Source organism: Syzygium oleosum, unplaced genomic scaffold (genome assembly GCF_021117445.2).
Source record: "Syzygium oleosum isolate NSW1041296 unplaced genomic scaffold, Sole_v2.1 Sole_v2.14, whole genome shotgun sequence".
NCBI classification, from domain to species: domain Eukaryota; kingdom Viridiplantae; phylum Streptophyta; class Magnoliopsida; order Myrtales; family Myrtaceae; genus Syzygium; species Syzygium oleosum.
This window is the reverse complement of record NW_026607498.1, coordinates 1871853-1893016: the sequence shown is the minus strand read 5'-3', so window position 1 is coordinate 1893016 and position 21164 is coordinate 1871853. Positions and strand designations below refer to the sequence as shown.

Here is a 21164-nt window from a genome sequence, read left to right as displayed (position 1 = left end):
GGACCAAATATTTAATTGTTTCTCTCCTCTCTCTCTCTCCTCATTCCCTCTCTTCTCACGGCACCCCCACCCCCCCCCCCCCCCCCCAACAGAGAACTCTCTCCCTCTCCCTCACCAAAAATCCTCTCATCTCTCTCTCGGCCTTGGACCACCGATCATTGCCGGAGCATCGCCGGAGCAAGCCGCCACCGCCGATCGCCGCCGGCCAGCCGTTCCCCCTTGCCGCTCTAGCCGAGTTAGTCTAGAGTTCGGGTAAGTCGCGATTTAATCCCTATTTAGGACGTCGGGTATTTTCGGACTCGTTCGGGTATGGTTTAGAGGATTTAGAAGGTGATTAAGGTGTCGATAATGGTTTTTGGTGGCTGATCGTGGTTGTTGATGGCTGATCGTGACTGTTATCAGGTGTTGCGGGTTGGATTAGACGTTGGGAAATGAGTTTAGGCGGTTGGAATTCGGTAGGAATCGGTTCGGGTTTGAATCCGTGAGGTTCGGGGTGAATCGCGGATTCGCGGTTACTGTATCTGCCCGGATTGCTATTTTTGTAGAGAATTTTGGGGGCCGAATTTGAGGGAATTTTCTTCATGAAAGTTGTTCCCAACATCTTGAAGTATGACATATTTTAATTTGGGAATTTTTGGAAATCATTTGATGCCATTCGGAAGTCCATCTTTGGACCGAAATAAAACTGCCCGATTTACTGTTCACCCGACCTTCGGGTCTGTTCGAATTTTTATAAATTTTTCCAGGCCTATTTTAAAAATTCTTCCTTCACAAAAGTTGTTGGGGACATTCGTGGCTATAACATATAAAAATTTCAAAGCTTTTCAAGGTGATTTGGGTGTTGAAATAAATGTATTTTGAGGACAAAATATTCTGTTGGAGCAAACTGATTTTGGTCTGATTTCGAGGGACAAAAAGGCATGGTTGCAGTTTGAACCGGATTTTGTGTTCTTCATAAGAAATGTTTATCGGGATGTGTTTTGTGACATATCCAAAATTTAGAATTTTTGGAGTTCGTTTACTATTTATTTTGATAGGATTCCTGTCACTGTTTAGGGTTCGGTTTAGGGGATTTTGTGACTGTTTTAGGGGCTGTTTGGGGCTGAATTGAGAGACTGGTTATTTGGTGGTTGTGGACTGATTTGGCGACGAAAATTTGAGGTATAGGAAGCTTGGGTAGGACGGTGATGTTGTGACTGGATTGGGATTAAATTGTGCAATCGATCAGTGGGAATTATGCTATGAATTGAATTGTGTACGTGGTTGTGTGATTTGTGATCGTGGGCTGATTTGGATTATGCTTGGGCTGAATGTGGATTGGTGATATGCAGTGTGTGCTTGGCCGTGAGATGTGGTGGTGTGATAGTGCATTCGCGTATTGTATTCGCGTGCCAAAAATGTGTGATTGGGTGGCGTGTTCGTGTGACGAGAATGTGAAATTGTGAAATGTGTGTGAGGTGTGCGTGTTTGGCAGTGTGTAGGTTTGGCCGTGTGACAAATGTGGTTTGAGTGGAACGAAGGTACTGGAATGTAGGATTGGTTTGAAAAGTGAGACCCTGAGGCGTGTACGTTTACGCGGGGTGAGGTCCGTCCTGAGGCGTGTACGTTTACGCGGGACGATGCCGTCCCTGACGAGGTGACGATGCCCGGCCCGACGGGGTGACGATGCCTGACGTGGTCAGAAGACCGTTGGTCTGATGCGTTTTACGCGGGCGCGGTAGAAGGAAAGTGTGTGTAGTATTCCGTCTTAAGGCGTGTTCGTTTACGCGGGACGATGCCGTTCCTGAGGAGGTGACGATGCCCGGCCCGACGGGGTGTCGATGCCTGACGAGGTCAGAAGACTGTTGGCCTGATGCGTTTTACGCGGGCGCGGTAGTGGTGGAAAGGTTGAGAATGAGCGGGAATTGGCTTGAGGTGCGAGGTTTGAGAAAGTGATGCATGGTGTGAGTTAGTGTGCGAGTGTGTTTGTATCGCGTGATGCAGTGCGCGATTATGGGGTAAAATCTGCTAGGCATGGTATGGGACGTGCCCAAGTAGGTTTTGCTTTATAATCGAGGCACGCGCGCGGCTGTGATGTATTGCTGTGGTACGATTGGCGCGTGTATTGATATGTGGAAAGTGTGTGATGGCATGTGTGTAAGAATTGTATGTTGGGATTGTGGGCTAACGTGCATGGTGCGTATGCAGAGAGTCCAGGTATGTGTGAATGTTCGATTGCTGGTTGTGTGGTTGTTTGGTTGCGCGTTTGGATGTGTCTGTAATTACGTGATAGCCTAGGTGGGGCTTAGGTTGTGACTTATTGAGATGTAATCTCATGGTTGTTTCAACCAAACCATTTTAGAGGCCCTGCCTGAATGTCGAGATTGAGGTCGACTCGGAGTCGTCAGGTGAGCAGACAGCTGCGGAGGATTCAGGTGGTGATGCCGAGGACAGTGAGTCAGAGTGGACGCCTTCGAGAGGGCGTAGGGGATAGTTCTGGAAGGAGGATGCACCCCATTTTTGGATAGTGCTGACCTAGAGAGCTGATCTTGATATTTTGGTGGTTTGGAGTTTATAGTTCGGTGTGCTTATAAATTATTTTGTGGTTTGTATTGGCGGATGATGTAAATATTTGGAAGTGTAATATATGCTTGGTGGTTTGACGATTTGTTCCTTCCTGGTGTTCTCCAATTTTAATGTCCGGGATTTTTGATTGCTTCCGCCACGAGTTAACTCTGATGGATCGTTGGGTCGGCGACGTTATTCCTGAGACGTCGCACTCTGTTCGACCAGAGGCAGGATGTCGCGGGCTCGACGGGGGTTCGGGGCGTGACAGCAACTGAGGGAGAAAGTTAGCCAGCCAATAGCCCACGTTGACGTCAACGTTATTATTTTCGAATGTCAACCACCAATTCTTTGTGGTCAAATCCTGTTGCGCAGTCAATCGTTAAATAGTCATTAGACAACTTTTTAGCTGTTCTCGAAACACGATATTTGAATCGTGGGCAGGTAAATCGTTTCACACAATATGATTTCCAACTAAGTTCACTAACATGTTCGAGAAACACAAAAGATCATCACCTGTTTCAGAAGTATCTATAAAATAAAAAGGGAAACGAATAATGAAATTACATTGAGTTTCATACTACATAGATTTTTTTTTACAATTATTATAGAGGTTCAAAGGAAAACAGTTAATTACCTGACGAATAGCGAGATGAATCTCAAATTGTGGCCCATCATAAACAGAAGAACTTGGGAGAACTCCTCCGAGAGTAATGGAATGATCGACTTGCACAAAGCCTGGACACTGCAAATCAAAGCATCCCGCTCCATCTGGCCCCTGTTCTTTGAACATGTATCAGTGTGATCGTCCATTTTGGACATGTTTCATTTTGCTCTTTGAACAACAGATTTAACATTGGTTGGGTAATCATCATGCATAACAAGCCACGCCAAGTATCATAATCATGTATGCAAATGACATAATCCTAAGAACAATTTACAGTCTTCAAACACCGAATTCGATAATTTTTGTTTTCAAAAGCTGCATTCCATTGAATTAAAATTTTATCGATAGAAATTGATAGTTACTACGCAGAAATTGATGAAAGGCATATTTCATATGCAAGTCATGCTGCCAAATTACAATCAAGTGTACAAAAACTACGAAGGCATGAATCCATATGAGACATAAAATAGAATTTCACAAGGTAATCGAATGCAGACAAAAAAAAAAAAAATCCTCGAAGGGCCAAAATAGAACTAGGTAAAACTTGTAGCAAGTTAGAACTTACTTTCCAGTAAGTAAAGAAATGACTCCGATCGTCGTTGTATAGATCAGGATCCACCTATCATGACAAAATCCATTAAATCCAATATCCTATAGCAAGAAACAATAAAAAAAGGCCAACTATGGAAAAATAATACACCTTCGATCAAATGAAATTTTATCTCATTGTGAATATGTTCTTATATTTTCTTTATTCCCATTCAAAAAGGAAAAGAAAGATTTTATTTAATTCATATATCGGGAAAACGTACCCTCCATCCAGCTTGTATCGAGTTTGTTTGATTATTGAGGTTGTTGAAGATCCAGATCTGAGCTCCGCTAGATTGTCCATTTTCACACTTTGGAATGTAATTATCTATGAATGCTTTTGCTCCGTGGAAAGGATCGCGCGGAACGAAAAAGAGCTCCATATAAGCAAACTTGAGATCAATTGAGAATGATATCATCAGTGAATGTAATTCTTTTGGCCAATTATCAATTGACATACGGAATTCACTACAATACAGACACATTAGGTTTTTATTAATTAGTCATATAATTACAAGAGAGCTAAAGATATGTCCAATGTCATTGAAACAAGTTAAGTTGAATGCAAAAATGCATGAAATTAATTGTATAATACAAGAGACAACAATTTATTACGATAACCTGGAGAATCGGTAGACGAAGGATGATATATCTGTGGACGTGTCTGCTCAAGCAATTTGGCTCTCATCCGATCTTCCTTTGTTGTTCTCAGAATTGGAATAGTTCCATCAGGACAGCCATCCAAAACATGTGATATCTCGAGTTGCTTAGCTTGTGCTATATGTCTGTGCTTTTTTGCATTGAGCGAAAAGCTAGGCTTTTTCTGTCCACAATTTAGTTCATGCAACAAGTAGGGATTAAACCCATATTATTGAAATACCGGCAAAGTTTCATGGAAAATTGCACAATTAGTATGCAAGTCTGTATCTCCACTATTGAATAGAGGAGGAGGAGCTAGCAGAGGCTGCTTTGTGCATGTGTACGATAGAATAGGATCGATTGTGCAATTATCCTCGTAATTTTGCCAATAAATTAATACCTGAAGCTTATGGTCTTTTAGTAAAGGGTGGTTGAACGCCGGTTGTTTATATATGTCGATACAATCAATGATCTCTCCATAGATTGTCTACAGCAGTTACGAACAACGAAAGTTAGTACATCGATACAAGTGACAAAGAAACTCACGTGTGCACCTGGACAAAGTTCAAAATCAGTCAAAATACCTTAAAGGTCTTAATTGGCCGCCTCTCTTGCTCCAACTCTTGTTCTTCATGATTGGAACTCACAAGAAGGCCAAAGCATACAACTGCAAGCAAAGAAATTTTTCTCAACCCCATTGTCTGAATCTTTGTGTGATATGATTTGCCAAAGGGCTCCTTTATATGCTACAATTCGTATTTTCGAATGGAGAAAGAATGCTTTGGAATAAAGAGGTAGGTCATCTCTTTCCACTTTTCATGGAAAGTGATTGGATTATTCTAGCGTTACTTAATTTACAGTTGTTCTTATCTATTTTCTTTCCACTACTGCAATATTCTCATTTTCTATAAGGAGAATAAAATCACACAATTATGAGCAATCTAATGACTACAATAGAAGCAATCAGGTGATTTTCATAGCCAAATTATTAAATGATCTTTGAACTTTATTCTAGATCGGCTACTCATTTAAGACCCAATAATTGGATATTCAAGAAATGCATATGCCAAAGTGAGATGCATCTATAAGAGATAATAACACAAGCAGTCCCTGAACTTTAGCTCCATATGCTTTTTGGTCTCTGAACTTCTTATTAGTTCAATATAGTCCTTGAACTTTAGCCTAATGTTCAATGTAGTTCCTGAGTTTTTAATTTATTCAATGTGATCTCTGGACTTTTGGTATATTTTCAATGTAGTCCTTGAACTATATGAAAATGTTCAATTTTCTGAAATGTTCACAAATAATTGATTGAGGGGTAAACAGTAAGACAAACCAATGGCCCAAAACCGTATTCCATTTTTTAATTCAAAAGACTATCCGAACAAGCAAGTTTGCTATCTTATCCCCTATTTTAGTTAGGGGTTTTCTTGTTTTGTTTCTTTGGGCAAATTTTTTATGAAAAAAGAAAAGGTTTGGACTCATGTTTTCTCAACGGAAACAATAGCAGACCTTACGCGCATGCAAGATCATATAAAACATAATGAATGGGTTAGTTAAATGGCTAAATACTTTGTTCGCAAGCAGCAAATCCCGTATTCAGATCATATTTCTCATTCAAATTAGCCTTGGGAGCGATGCCTGCCACATTGTAGGTGCAACCTCAACCTCAACCTTAACCTTGTTCGATGTTCTTGGACGAGACTTGTTTCGTATATCCGAAAGGATTAGTTGAGTCAAACGATCTGGCGACTCCTCATTAATCCAAATTGATTTTGGTTTCTTTCTTGCATGTATTGTGAAACCCAAGCAACATGACCATGCTTAGCTACGACAAAACACAACTATAAATATATTGAATTGAACATTGGCTCAACCCCAATTTTAGACACCATTCTCAATAGAGCTCAGACAAAGCATCACGTCCCAACCTTTCAAAACTTAGCTGTGGATAAATGTTTGTTTATTTGTATATGTTGGACATGCTTATCTTCATTTTTTAAGTTTATGACGTGTTATAAATGAGTGTGTGGTTGTCCAAAGATTATTGCTTAAACTGCTTCGGTGACCGACAAAGAATTCATTCACTTTGTGACATTAACGTTATAGTCATCCGACACATTGTCTTTTCATGAACACGTTATTCGGATTTGATTGAGAAACTGTCAGATAAAAGCTTAGAGGTAAGTAAAATATTCATCTAGAAATGTCAAATAGCCAGATACAGTAAATGTCGAACAGCTTGGATAATGTTTTGATTGATGTAAAATGCTGACTGTTTGGTAGACTTCAAATTATACCGGCGGTAAATTTATTTTCGCCATTGGATTTTTACAGATGTCATGTTTTTTATGTTTCACCAGAGCAAGCTAATTGACATGTAATTGTTATCATTGGGTGGCTTTATCCAAGGATCTTTGTTGTTTGATGGTTGCATTCTCAGGAGGACTTGTTGAAGACATTGTTGAATCAAGAGAAGTTCAAATGGTTGGAGATAGTATGCGTGGCTTCCATAGCTCAGTGCTTGATACTTCAATATTTCAAAAGAGGTGAAATTTCACTAGGATATTCAAATTTTAGGTGAAACTTCTAGTTTATGTAGTAGTGATTATACTTAGGGTTGTTTATGTGCATTGGTATTTGTTTCAGTGGTATCAACTTTGTTTGGTAATAAGGAAATTTTTCTCAGGATATTTTGATCATGCTTAAAAAGAAATGGATAGATAACACAGCAATATTTTAGGAATTTTCTTGGAGATAACTCTAAACTTAACATGAAAGAAGAACCTTCCTTCTGATAATTTCAAATACCCAAGTTGACCTTTGGGGGTCGCCATAAGCTGAAAAACAGGATCCTCATACTTTGAGGCCATTCTTTTCATGCTTAAGGTTTCCACCCAACCTTTAAGTATCATACTATGTTTCAGCAGAAACATCCAGAAATCAATGAAGTACAGATGGTGAAAGTGGTGAGACAGAAATGCAGGAGTTACTATAGCAAAATTTTAAAAATTGTCACGTGATTCACACGTCACTTTTGTTCTAACAATTTAAGGCCTGCTTAGTTTAGAAAAGATTTTTAGTTTTCAATTTCATAGAAACTGTTTTCAATGTTTTTGACATAGTATTTGTTAAGTGAAAATGATATATGTTGTTAGGGATAAAAATTGTGTGAATATCCTCACGTTTTATCAGTATCAAAAAACAGGCGAGTATGCTAAAAAGTTATCTTCAGTCTGTAAATTTGATTTTGCAAATAGTTTTCCTTTTATTAATCAAACCAAACACATTTTTTGGACTGTTTCAATTCTCAAATAGAAATGAGAACAGACTTTTGAGAAAATTGATCAGCCGAATGCCTGCTTAGATTCTCCATCTCTTCCTGTCTGCAGAAAACATGAATCAAGTTGCTCAACAGGCTTTGTAACAGCCCGAATTTCGATGTAATTTTCGGGATCAATGAAACTGATATTATTTCGCATTTCATTTTAGTAAGTCTCACCCAGAGCTGATCACTCTCGGGATACTAACCAATAGGGTGGCTAACTAGAAGATGGTACGTGGACCGGGGACCCTATCGCGAAAGGGATACCGATCACGAGAAACGCTGAGGAAATATTTTGGGCCAACGTGGGCCGATCTTAGGAAAGAGTAATGGATTGGGTTTGGCCAAGGCCAACGATGTACAATTGGCACGCAGGTGATTCTGCAAGACCAAAAGTGCACGTGGTCAACCAGTCCGGAACTTGAACCTAATGATTGTGACCTCTGGAACTAATGATAATTTCTCATTCTCTCAATGATCGAGACCATCACGATACGAATAGCCTTAGGTCGATACGCGTAACCTCTAAACAGCCACCCGTTAGTGAGAGACTCTGAAATTGAAAGTTTAGCGGGTTTTGTTCACGGAATTGGGCCCGGATTTCGGTATCGATTTTCAAAGGCTTAAGAGACTATTTTTGGGAATCTGACGTCATATTACGCTGGCCACTCACATGAGGAGTTAGTACGAGTAAAAATTGGAATTTCGGTCCGGGGGTGAAAAATTACGATTTTGCCCCCGGGATGTCAGCGTCGCTTTTCGAGGCCAAATGAGGTTATTTTTCGTGGCCGATGCCATTTTTGGGTGGCCACGCATACCAGGAGTCGTTTTGGCCAAAAATTGGAATTTCGACAAAAATTAGAAAAATAATATTATTTTATTCCCGAAACTTTGAAGTGGATTTTCGAGGGCTTACGCGATGAATTTCGCGATTTCGACGTCATATTATGTTGGCCACGCATATATGGAACGCGTATGTGCAAAAATTGGAATTTCGGTTCGGGATCGAAAAATTACGAAAATGCCCCTATGCCATTTTTGATTAATTCCGAAAATTGGATTTAATTTTGGGATTAACCAAGGTGAGTTAAGGCTAAACCAGGTCTGGTCAACCATGGTTAGGGACAAAAGACCATTTCACCCCTAAATTATTGGATATGGATTAATCTTGGCCATTGGATCAAGGGCAAAATTGTCCAATTGGCCTAGATTTTGACACTTGGATTCCACCCACACTTTGTTGACCTATTTGACCAGACCCTCTCTCTCTCTTCAGAGTTCATTCGGCCAAATTTTTCCCAGAATTTCCCTTCTTCTCTCCCGTTTCCATTTCTGCAGTTTGCGTTTCTGCACATCCTGGTACTGTTCACGCCGGAACAGTACCAGCCGGAGCTGTCCCCGCCGAGCCAGCACCACCAGCAGCTAGTTTCACCCAAGAGCAGCCACCATCAGCCCCGGTTTTAGTCCAAAAACAGCTCTCTCTCTCTCTTTTTCCCTCTTTTCTCATTTTTCTGTTTTACAAACAGTACCACCGGAGCTCCGATCGCCGTTCCGTCGACACCCGGCCGTCCAGCACGTCCATACGTCGCCGTTCAGCCCAGACCGTACAGCGACCCCCGTACGGTTACTGTTCACAGTCCGTACGGTCACTGTTCATCCAGACCGTACGCGCGCCGCGGCCGTCGCCGGCACCTCGCCGGCCACCGTCCCAGCCGGGCCGTACAGTGTCCGTACGGGGGATCACTGTTCACCCCCGTCCGTACACCGCGCCCGCCGTCCCGTCGGGAATTCCGCCGCCGGTTTCACTGTTCACCAGTGATCGGTCGCCATTCCCCGTCGTCGTGACTTCGGATTAGGTGAGTAAAATTCCTAAACCCGGATTAGGACTGATAGTGCGTTTTTCCTGGACTAGTTTAGGTATTATCGGTGCATTTTTGACTGGCTTAGATAATAGTAGTGTGTATTTGAGACTGGGTTGAGGACCGATTAGTAGAATTTATTATCGGGAAAATTTAGTGGTTTAATGAGAACTATTGGGGAGGAAAATGGGGTTTAATGATCAATTTAGGAGCTTGTTGGTGAAATTGCCGGGTATGCCCGGATTGACTGATGGTATGTAATTCGTGTTTAATTGTGATTGATTGCGTACTGCCATGTCGCATGTTGTGTGGCTGCATTTGTGGAGTGCGATTGGCCACTGTTTGGCTTGTAGTTAATTATTGAGTTGTGAATCGCACGTTGGGCCACACGGTATTAATTGGGCCAATTAAGCACGTGTTGTGACATTGGGTGTCTAAATTACATTGGTGCTCGTGGTGCATTGCATTACATAACATGGACACGTATTGTGTATGCCAAGAGTGAGGTATGTGATGAAATTGTGCGAGAATGCGTGTCTGCCATGAGCATGTGATCACTTAAAATACCCTGAAGCGTTATACGCTGGGTTCAGATAATAATGAGCTGTGTGATCACCTAAGGACCTTCGGGTCGATACCGTCCTCATGCACTTTGAAGCAGGACGATGCCCGGTACGTCCGGAAGGCGACCATCCTCATGCACTTTGAAGCAGGCTCTGGTTCGCAAGGAGAATAGTGTTGCGCCTCATGCACTTTGAAGCAGGCTAGAGACACTGGGCCAGATCGGTTGCTGCGCCTCATACACTTTGAAGCAGGCTAGACGCACCGGGCCATGAAAAATTGATGACTCGAGTCGTAGTAATAATTAATTGGGCAAGTGTGCCAGTGTGGGCCAGTGGGCCAAAGAAATGTGCATGACATGTCAATGACATTTGCATGCATAAACATGCATTGAATAGCATGCGAGTGTGTGAGACTCGGTGTATGAGCATGTGATTGGCGTACGTGTGATAATGTGTGTCACGTATGTCCCGTGATTATTACATATTGAACTGTCTAACTTGCAGGGTCAGAGAATTGTATGATTATGGTTGTGTTATGATTTTAAATGTTTGTTTCCGGTCAGGAGATTGCATGCTAGCCTAGCCTAGGTTTAGGGGTTGAACTCACTGAGATTCGTCTCACGGTTGTGTAAACCGAAACATTTTCAGACCCCCGGCCGTGAGGATGGAGAGGCCACCGCCTCTTTTTGGGATCCCGTTGCAGATCCAGCAATATACCAGTACCTACCCCTCGGGAAACGGGGAGACTTTTGTGAGATATCGATCCGAAGTAACTGTGAATATAGGCGAGTATTATTATCAGAAGCAGGAGTACGTGGCATGGTGCCACCGGGATGCCGCTGGAAATGAGGGAGAGCCCCTCAGGACCTTCGATATCCCAGTCGATAGTATTGGGTTGTTGCAGCCTATTATAGCGGGTGGTGAGGTGATCAATCCAGAGGCCACGCCCGAATGGATGAGGCAGGAGGAGGAGATGGACGAAGAGCCCGGGGTATTAGCAGAGGACCCTAAACCAATGGAGGAGGATCTGAATGGCGAACCCGAGGCCATGGAGCAGGACGAAGAGGAGGACGGAGAGGTGGCAGAGCTGGGATCGGATGAGGAAGGGGTTGAGCTTTACCTTGACCCAGAGTTGGAGCTGGACTCCGAGGACGAGCAAGCTCAAGCTATGGATTCGGAGGAGTCAGGGCCCAGTGAGGACGCCTCCGAGGAGTTATCAGATGACCCTACCGAGTCGTCCGATCCTGACTGGGAGCCTTAGGGCCGCCCAGCGTCCTTAGCTAGCAATGAGGGCCGCTACTTTTTTGGAACTGTCGCCCTCTCCCCTAGTTTAGCCTGACCTCCCTAGCCGCTTATCCCTTTTTGACCAGGTGGCTGCTAATCTTTTGTAGTTTTTGTGTGTTCCTGCAAATGTTGTACAAATGGTTTTTAATAGTAAAACAAAAGTGTAATTATTTTCTATGATGGTATTTAATGTATGGCTATCCTCGGCTCATATTGTAGTGTCTGGGTTTGTTTATTTTATACTTCCGCTTGTGCTTGATCTCTGTATGGGCGTGGGTCGGCGACGCTTCCTGGGATGTCGCAATTTATCGACCGAAGGTGGGATGCTCTCGCTTCGTGGGGTACGGGGCGTGACAGGCTTCCCACATTGAAGACTTACTTCATGTCCTCCGTACATCATTATCAGTCATGCATAAGCAGGGGGCTGATGCCATGAACATATTTTATGAGAAGTTTGATTTGTTATCAAACCATCTAATTGACCATGGTAAGTGGAATTGTTAATACAGAGCAGTAGATGACTTTTCATTGTTCTTCAACCAACTATTTCTGTTTGCTTATCTAGGTTTTGACTCTTCTTCTCAGGAGGAATTTTTGAGTCTTCTAGGAGGTTCTAGGAACAGTCCTGTAGTCCATCAATTTCTTGTTAATTCTCTGGGCGAAGTGGTATGGTTGTTTTTCTAAGCTCCAATGTCGCCATAGGAATTTGGTTTTCTGTGGTTGGTTTTTATAATCTTAGTCTGCTAGTTTGTTCAATGGTAGGGTGTGAAGTGTGAATTAAAAGTTGTTTGTGGTGCTGGAAGAGAAATTTTGCTGGTTGTACTCAATCATCTGCAGGTGCACGTTATTATCTTTGCATCTGGCCTTTCTCCCTGATAAATGAAAGTTTGAAGCATGTCAGAGAAAGTCTTGGAGGTGATTCGATAGACATAGGAATTTTTTTATAGTGAGTAGCTTCGCACATAACACGCCATTTCTTTCAAAATATCCTAACGTTGAATTTTTATATGAATGTATCATGTGCAATGACGTGGATAAATGACATAAGTGGCTGCAAATGGTGAAGTAAAATCTGATTTGAGTCTGATTCAACAGGGTGGCATTCTCTACTATGACAATATAATAAAAATTATAGGTCATTAATCAATGTTTCGAACTTGAACTTGATCTTAGTTTGAGCTCTCAGAGTACTGTACATGGAGATGTGGGATATAAAATGTTAATGCATTTACATTACAATTAGCTGGTGCAGAGATATTAACTCAGTTTAAAAGGAAAGAGTTTATTGCCCACTTTGATCTTAGCATATATCCCTCATAATTGTGAGAGTTTGTATCAATGAGTTATTTTCAACTCGTTTTACCTATCAATTAGCACTATTTTAGAGCCTAGGAGAATTCAAGAATTACATATACAACCACATTGCACTCATTGAACTCAACGTGGTAAGTGAGACTCTTGTTTCCTACGATATGTTTATTGTCAACAAGCTAAGGATGCGAATGAAAACTCAGTTATCTGAAGAAAATGAGATGATAAAACCTAAACTTGCTTCAAACCAGCTTTTCATACTAGTCTCAGTATCCCTACTACTGTTCTTTTTGGATAATGTGTCGGTAGCTCTATGGATCTAAAGCTTCTGTCGAACATCTTAGATCTTGACTTTAGGTTGTAAAGGCACCCTAACTTAGCCTTAGCTGATTTGGTTGTTGGGTTTGTTGTGTTCCTGATTACTGCCCTAATACGTCAGTTCAGTGACATCACAAGGGTTTGGGCTGAGTTTGTCCCGATGAGCTTTACTCACGAAAAGAATCATGATTGTTAGTTAATATTGTGTTTTTGCGCTCAATAAATGCAGCAGGGTATGAGGATGATGGTTATGCTGATTAGTGATTAGCACAAAATCATATTTGAGATGTTAATGCTGGTACTTGAAACAATATGATTAGATAACCAAGTGTTAGGATCAAGGGCTATTGCAAAAACCTAAAAATCCTCAGAAAGGTGTAATTTTATTTTTATAGATAAAAAGTTCAGGTATAGGGCACCAAGGAGGTAGAAACCCATATATAGAAGGAGTTCAAAAAACTGAAGCTGCACACAAAACAACTCTTAAAACCAAAAGGGAGCTCAAATGCAAGATGAATCATCTCCACTATATCAACAAAGTCATTAACCAACCGTACCAACCGCGTAGGACTTTAGGCCAAATTTCGATAACGATAGAAATGGGAGATTTCTATCCATGAAAAGCACTCTTTTTTCTTGTTGCAGCTGTAAACGAATGACCTGCCAAGCCCAAAGTTCTTGCTTGATAGAACATCTGGTGAACCCAAGCTAAACCCGGTGCAAGCATAGGAGACTGTCCAATGGCAGTAGCGTTTATGGCCTCGAGAAGCTGTGATTGAGTGACTTGAATTGAGTTGAGCTGACACAGTGCTAGGCTCAAGGTAGACTCAACCCATAAACTCGAAGCTTGAAACTCGACTAGAGCTTTGATCATATGCTTTTGTTTTTTTTGCTTGAACTCGACTTTATATAAAACTTGACATACTTGAGCTCAACCCGACTGGACTCGAATTTAAGTATATAAAACTTCTCGCAATGCATATCAACTCCTCTTGCTAATGAAGATAGTAAACATGTTTTCACGACAAATTATTGATAAAAATACCAAACATTTCCGGACAAAAACGATAAAAATATGAATCTTCCTCATCTATATTGTTTTCTACTTTTTAAATATGGGTTAAAAGATTATTCATGCTTCAAATTTTATCGATCTCGGTACAAAGTAGCTGAATTAATGACATGTATGAGTTTTCTCATCGTGCCGAACATTATGCTAGGATAATGGACTTAACATGGTCTATAAAAACTCATCTTCAAATTTTTCTACTTTTTACGACTAGTCCTTTTGAAAAATGCTAGGCACCGACTCTTTTCGATTTTTCAATTTTAGAAAAGTTTTTATAGACCATCTTAGTCAATTACACGAGACCCAGTGTCAGGCCTACATGATCAACACTAGAAATGGACTTAACATGAGTCCATGCACGGTCTCACATAGACGAGCGTCGGAGGCAAAGCAAGAATTCATTCGAAGTGCCTTTTTGGAGAAGTTAATCAAGCTACTTTCATTCTCGTTGGCAATCGCTTCCACGGTAATTATAAAAGTTACCACACAAGAAAAATTAGGAAAGATCCCCGAGGGGCATGATGCCATCACATATCTCTCGCCATTGGATTGAAACGCAATAAATCTTAAACCATTTGACAAGATTTCAGCCTAGACGGTTGTGATGTTTTGCTTTTCGATCCAATTGTGAAAATCTGTGAAGGCATGATCCCCATGAGGAACCATAGACTCACACAAGAATATTATCTATGATCCGACTTCTCCAAGAAAGGAGAATTGTTTGACAAAGCAGAACCGTTTGATTTTCCGTCACAGTGTGAATATTATCCACGTTTTAACGAATTATAAAACAAATTATATGCATAGAAACGGTATAAACAACACTCTACTCTGGGATGACTTTTCTCTCTCGCCCTCACTAGTATACATATTTATCGTTGCATTCCCAATGACCAAGATATCAAGCAAGAGATAAGTAGTTGGGAATGTTGGGCATGATCTGTCCGCTGGTGGAATGTTGGGTATGATCTGTCTCGTACTGCTGATCTATCTGCTGGTGGTAAAGATATGACCCTTAGCTACACTATGCTAAGCATTTATTTCACATCTCTCTTAACTTTCTGGTTTCAGGCAAGTAATTATTATGTTGCACTGCTGTCTATGGTGTCATAAGATTTTAACTCAAACAATGCTATATGTTGGACATTGCAATGTCATATCCTTCCAGACTGTTGCTTCTCTGCTGCTTTTGTCATACTTATATATGCTCCATTGCGGGTTTATATGTTTAACTCTCCGTGTTAAATTGAGCTGGAACTGTTGCTGAAAGATGCAGTTCTTACTTTATTTGCAGATACACAAGATTGTCCCCATCATTGGTAAGAATGACTTTGGTAGCATGACTTGCGACATACTGACGTAAGATAAATTCAACCAGAAATCAAATAATTATAATAGAATGTTCCTGCAGGTTCATTTCTTTAGTGGGGAAAAAAGATCCGCTAAAAAAAAAATCAAACGAGCGGTAGAAACCATGCCATCTGTGAACCACAGGCCACTATCCACTTCTCTAGCAACAAACAGAAGAGAGTTTGATGAATCTCTTCCTACTTCAAGTTCCTCTCGACACCTTGGATTGGCCATTAAGCCCTCGACTGATATTCAGAGCCTGGATATGGTTGGCAAGAACAGCAGTGGAAGCAACATAAGCCCACCCTCTGTTCAAATGAAAAGAAGGCTTGGTGTACACCATAGCACCATTGTGGATATATTGTTTAGTGATAAGGATATTATTGGAAGGATTGTCTTTGTTACAGTTTTGGGTTGCTTTATGTTTATAACCATTCGGTTTTTAATTGAAGGAGACGGGCTCTGCGCTGACTCAGACAGGAAAATATCACAAGCAAGTGAAGGAACCAACAACTTCAATTCAAACAAAACTACACAAACGCACACCGTGTCTTTTAATCGACAACAAGGTCTGAAAGTACAGTTATTACAAGCGAATCGGACATAAACCAACTCTGTGAGAATTTAAACGATGATAAAACTTGAGAACACAAAAATATTATATCGAAATTTAATCGATGACGTGAGTCTGAAAGACAAAAACATGATACAAGAAAGTAAAGATATTGAAAGGTAATAAATTTGTTTGATTTGTGCGAGGGGTCGGCGGGACTTCAGTGGATAGGCGATTGTACTTATAGTGGTTGTGCCATAACTGTTCTCGAGTGGTTCCTAGAGGTTGTGCCTATGTTCTTCCATTCTGAAAATCTTGTGCCCATGTTCCCATGACACCATGATCTTGTGTTTAAGCGGTTGTTTTTATAAAATGCATGTTAACCATCCCCCGATCGCAGTCACTTCATTCTCTAGGGGCTTCAAACTCGCAATCATATCTTGATGGGTTTTTTCTCTTAATACTTTGATAGATCATTGATCTTTATCAATAGGTACTCTTACCAATTATCATTACCCAATCGTGATCGTATATCAACAACAAATTGGCGACACTTATCGATAAGCACTAGCATTGATACCGATTGGTTACGTGTCTAGCAACACTCATTGCATTAATCACATGTTGATGACCCGGTCACTTTTTGGTGCAAATGCCCCTCAATCAATTAACTAGGAGCATTCTAGGAAAATGGAATCCCACGCGATAGTGATTAAAAAATATTTTATCCATTTATTTTCTGATTTTTTGTGCAAACAATGATGTATGCCTTATTATTAGTCTCGATTATATAGCAATTTTAGACTAAATAGTCGATAGAATCAACACACCACGGACAATTCAGATGCCAAATCTAATGTGAGCATAAAGAAAACCTCTAATTTTGAACATCAAATACTCATTACAGATGTATCTCATTATGATATATACATCTCTTGAATATCCGATTATTGGGTCTTGAATGAGTAGCTGATCTACAGGAAATTTCAAAGGTCGTTTAATAATTTGGTAATGAAATGATCTTATTGTTTTTATAGAAGTCACTAGAATGTGCAATGCTCCTAATTGTGTGATTTTATTCTCCTTATAGAAAATGAGATTTTTGCAGTAATGGAAAGAAATTGGATAAGAACAACTGCAAATTAAGTTGCCAGAACTAAAATAATCCAATCGCTTCCATGAAAAGTGGAAAGAGATTACCTACCTTTTAATTCCAGAGCGTTCTTTCTCCATTTGAAGATATGAACTGTAACATATAAAAGAGCCCTTTAACAAATCACATCACACAAAGATTCAGACAATGGGGTTGAGAAAAATTTCCTTGCTTGCAGTTGTATGTTTTGCCCTTCTTGTGAGTTCCAATGCTGAAGAACAAGAGTCGGAGCAAGAGAGGCGGCCTATTAAGACCTTTAAGGTATTTTGATTGATTTTGAATTTTGTCCCGGTGCACGCTTATGTACATATACTATTACGCATGAGTTTCTTTGTCATTTGTATCGATGTACTAACCTTTGTTGTTCGTAACTACTGAAGACAATCTATGGAGAGATCATTGATTGTATCGACATATATAAACAACCAGTGTTCGACCACCCTTTACTGAAAGATCATAAGCTTCAGGTACTAATTTATTGTCGAAATTGCGGGGATAATTGTACAATCGATCCTATTCTATCGTACACATATGCACAGAGTAGCCTCCGCTAGCTTCTCCTCCTCCTCCATTCGACAGCAGAGACACCGTCATGCTTTGCTGATTATGCAATTTTCCATGAAATTCTGCCAGTACTCTGTAGTATTGGTTCAATCCCTAAGTGTTGCTGTCTAAATTGTGGATAGAAAAAGCCTAGCTTTTCGCTCAATGCAACAAAGCACGGACAGAGAGCACAAGTTAAGCTACTGGAGATATCACATGCTTTGGATGGCTGTCCCGATGGAACTATTCCAATTCTCAGAAGGACAAAGGAAGATCGGATAAGGGCCAAATTACTTGAGCAGACACATCCACAGATATATCATCCATCGTCTGCTGAATTTCCAGGTCTTCGTGTAAGTTGTTCCCTTAATGACGAAATTAAATTAACAACGAATTGTTGTCTCTTGTATTACACAATTAATTTCGTGTTTTGCGTTCAACTTAACTCGTTTCAATGACCTTCGACATATCTTTAGCTCTCTCGTGATTATATGATTTACTATCAAAAACCTAATATGTCGTATTGTCATGAATTTCGTATGTCAATCGATAATTGGCCATCAGAATTACATTTACCAATGACATCATTCTCAATTTCTCAAAGTTTGCCACTCTGAAGCTGTGGAGCGGAAGTAATCCTTTCCACGGAGCAAAAGCATTCATTGATAATTACATTCCAAAGTGTGCAAATGGACAATCTAGTGCAGCTCTGCTTAGGATCGCCAGCAGGATCACTGGCGGAACAAACATAATGCAAACTGGATGGACGGTATGCTTTCCCGATATATAAATTAATCAAGACTTTCTTTTCCTTTTTGAATGGGAATAAAGAAAATAAAAGAACATATTCACAGTGAGATTGAAATTTCATTTGATCCAAGGTGCGTTATTTTTCCATAGTCGGCGTTGTTCTTATTGTTTCTTGCTATATAATATTAGATTTAATGGATTTTGTCATGATAGGTGCATCCAGATCTGTACAAGGACAGTTGGAGTCATTTCTTTATTTACTGGCAAGTAAGTTCTAACTTGCTACAAGTTTACCTAGTTCTATTTTGGCCCTTCAACTTTTTTTTTTTTTTGGTTTGCATTCGATTACCTCGTGAAATTATATTTCCAGTCTCATATGGATTCACAGCTTCGTAGTTATTGCACGTTTGATTGTAATTTGGTAACGTGACTTGTATATGAAATATGTCTTTCATCAATTTGTGCGTACTAACTATCGATTTCTATCTATAAAATGTTAATTCATTGGAGTGCAGCTTTTGAAAAAAAAGATTATTGAATTCGGTGTTCGATGGGTGTAGATTATTCTTAGAATTATGTCATGTGCATACATGACTATGATACTCGGCATGGCTGGTTATGCGTGATGATTACCCAATCAGTGCCAAATCTATTGTTCAAAGAGCAAAATGAAACTAGTCCAAAATGGACAATCATTCTAATACATGTGCAAAGAACAGGCAGGTGCAATGGGATGCCATGATTTGATGTGTCCAGGCTTTGTGCAAGTTGATCATTCCATTACTCTCGGACAAGTTATCCCAAGATCTTCTTCTTATGGCGGGCAACAGTTCGAGATTCGACTTACAATTGATCAGGTAATTAACTCTTTCTCTTCGGACCTCTGTAATAATGGAAAAAAAAAGTAAAAAATTTCTATGTAGTACGAAAGTTGCACCAGCAACGGATATGAGTTGAGGAAAAAGGTGATCAGTTGCTCTTTCAAGGATTTTGAAACGTTTTTTTTACGTGAACATGTTATTTTACGAACGTGTTTGTGAAACAAGAAATAATTACTGAAAAAAGGGTTACCTACCCGTCTCTCAATTATGCTAGTGAACTTAGCTGAATATCACATTGTGCGTGGATTGATTTACCCATCCACGAGCGAAATATCATTCTTCGAAGCACATAAAAAGTTCTCTAATGACTATTTAACAATTGACTTCACAACAGGATTTGACCACAAACAATTGGTGGTTGATAGTCGAAACGGCTAACGGTACTGCTCACGTGGGTTATTGGCCGGCTGAGTTGTTGCCCGAAATGAAGGACGGCGCCGAGGCACTATTCTTCGGAGGAGGGACGTCCGCGTTCAAAGACATGCCTTTCCCGCCGATGGGAAGCGGATACTTTCCGGACAAGTCGTTCTCGCATGCTTGCTACATTAGACAAATTCATTACACGGATCGCTCGAAAGAATGGAAAGTGCCCGAGTCTTGGCAAGTATCTACTCGGACGAGCTCGAAAGATTGCTACGGCGTTGCCGTCAACGATGACGATGATTACATGGGCTATACCTTGTTGTTCGGGGGACCCGGTGGATATTGTGGAGCTTAAATACAAACAGATAGATATAAGAATAAGATTCGTTATAATGTCGACTTCCGATATATAAATTTCCATCTTTTTATCTTCTCATATTTGTCAAGCTTTCCATTCATATGTTACATTTTGAGCCCTCCTTGAGGTAAAGCCATTCGTGTAATGTCAAATTAGATGACGAAATCTAAACAATTAATTAACCACACCGTCAAATTTAGAGCAACTATTTCTTTTCATCAAAATAAATAACCTGCAATGCGATATGTATTCGGCGAAAACCATACAATTATTCAATCTAGTTACATAGCCCGCATTTCGCATAAACATATCTGTATGAATATATTTAAATCGTTCATTACCATGATAATAAGTGTAGAAAATCAAACTCCAGAAAGTATTTGCGTCTTCGTTTGGGGATTTTCCTTCGTATCTTCTTGCTCGAGTTTTGATTTACTCATACGGAGTCTATAGAATTACTTTTACTTTTTTTCACTTTTTTTTTTACAAAAAAAAAATCTTATGGCTTGTCCATTTTTAATTTTTAATGACTCGAAATTCCTAAGACCTTCACGACACACAAATATTAACATATAAGTATGCACACAATCTAAAATCTGTAATTCATGGAAGGGGGTTGGGTTTATTATTTCAATAAAAGATAAGTGCAGTTTTTTTTTCATTTATTATTACTCTATTTTAATGATATTTGCCCTTTTCTATTTTTCAAGAGTCTTCATGGAGATTTTGGCTTTTGAGGATAACTTTGTCCATTCGAGATACAAAATATAAAATAGTTTTTTCGGTTGGAAATATATAAAATATAAAATAGTTGGGGAAGAAGATTTTGTAGTTGTGGAGATATCATTTCCCGTGACCTAAACCATAGCGCTTCATCCTTTAATTTTCCAATGACACCCTCTTGATTCAACAATGTCTTCAACAAGTTCTGAGAATGCAACCATCAAACAACGAAGATCCTTGGTTAAAGCCACCTAATGATACCAATTACATGTCAGTTAGCTTGCTCTGGTGAAACATAAAAAACATGACATCCATAAAAATCC

The 21164-nt window shown here is 40.1% G+C and overlaps 1 protein-coding gene and 1 long non-coding RNA gene across 2 annotated transcripts; both read left to right on the top strand.

Moving 5' to 3' along the window:
* Positions 1-123: 123 nt before the first annotated feature.
* On the top strand, positions 124-2645 carry LOC130139979 (uncharacterized). Its single transcript, XR_008817990.1, has 2 exons — positions 124-252; positions 2342-2645. It is a non-coding gene; the product is annotated as an uncharacterized LOC130139979 (long non-coding RNA).
* A 14725-nt stretch (positions 2646-17370) lies between these two features.
* LOC130139935 (uncharacterized) lies at positions 17371-20115 on the top strand. The gene is made up of 7 exons (XM_056317936.1): positions 17371-17484; positions 17604-17690; positions 17910-18119; positions 18386-18535; positions 18730-18783; positions 19236-19373; positions 19732-20115. The coding sequence occupies exons 1-7, from the start codon at positions 17371-17373 to the stop codon at positions 20113-20115; spliced, it is 1137 nt and encodes a 378-aa protein (XP_056173911.1).
* The last annotated feature ends 1049 nt before the right edge of the window (positions 20116-21164 follow it).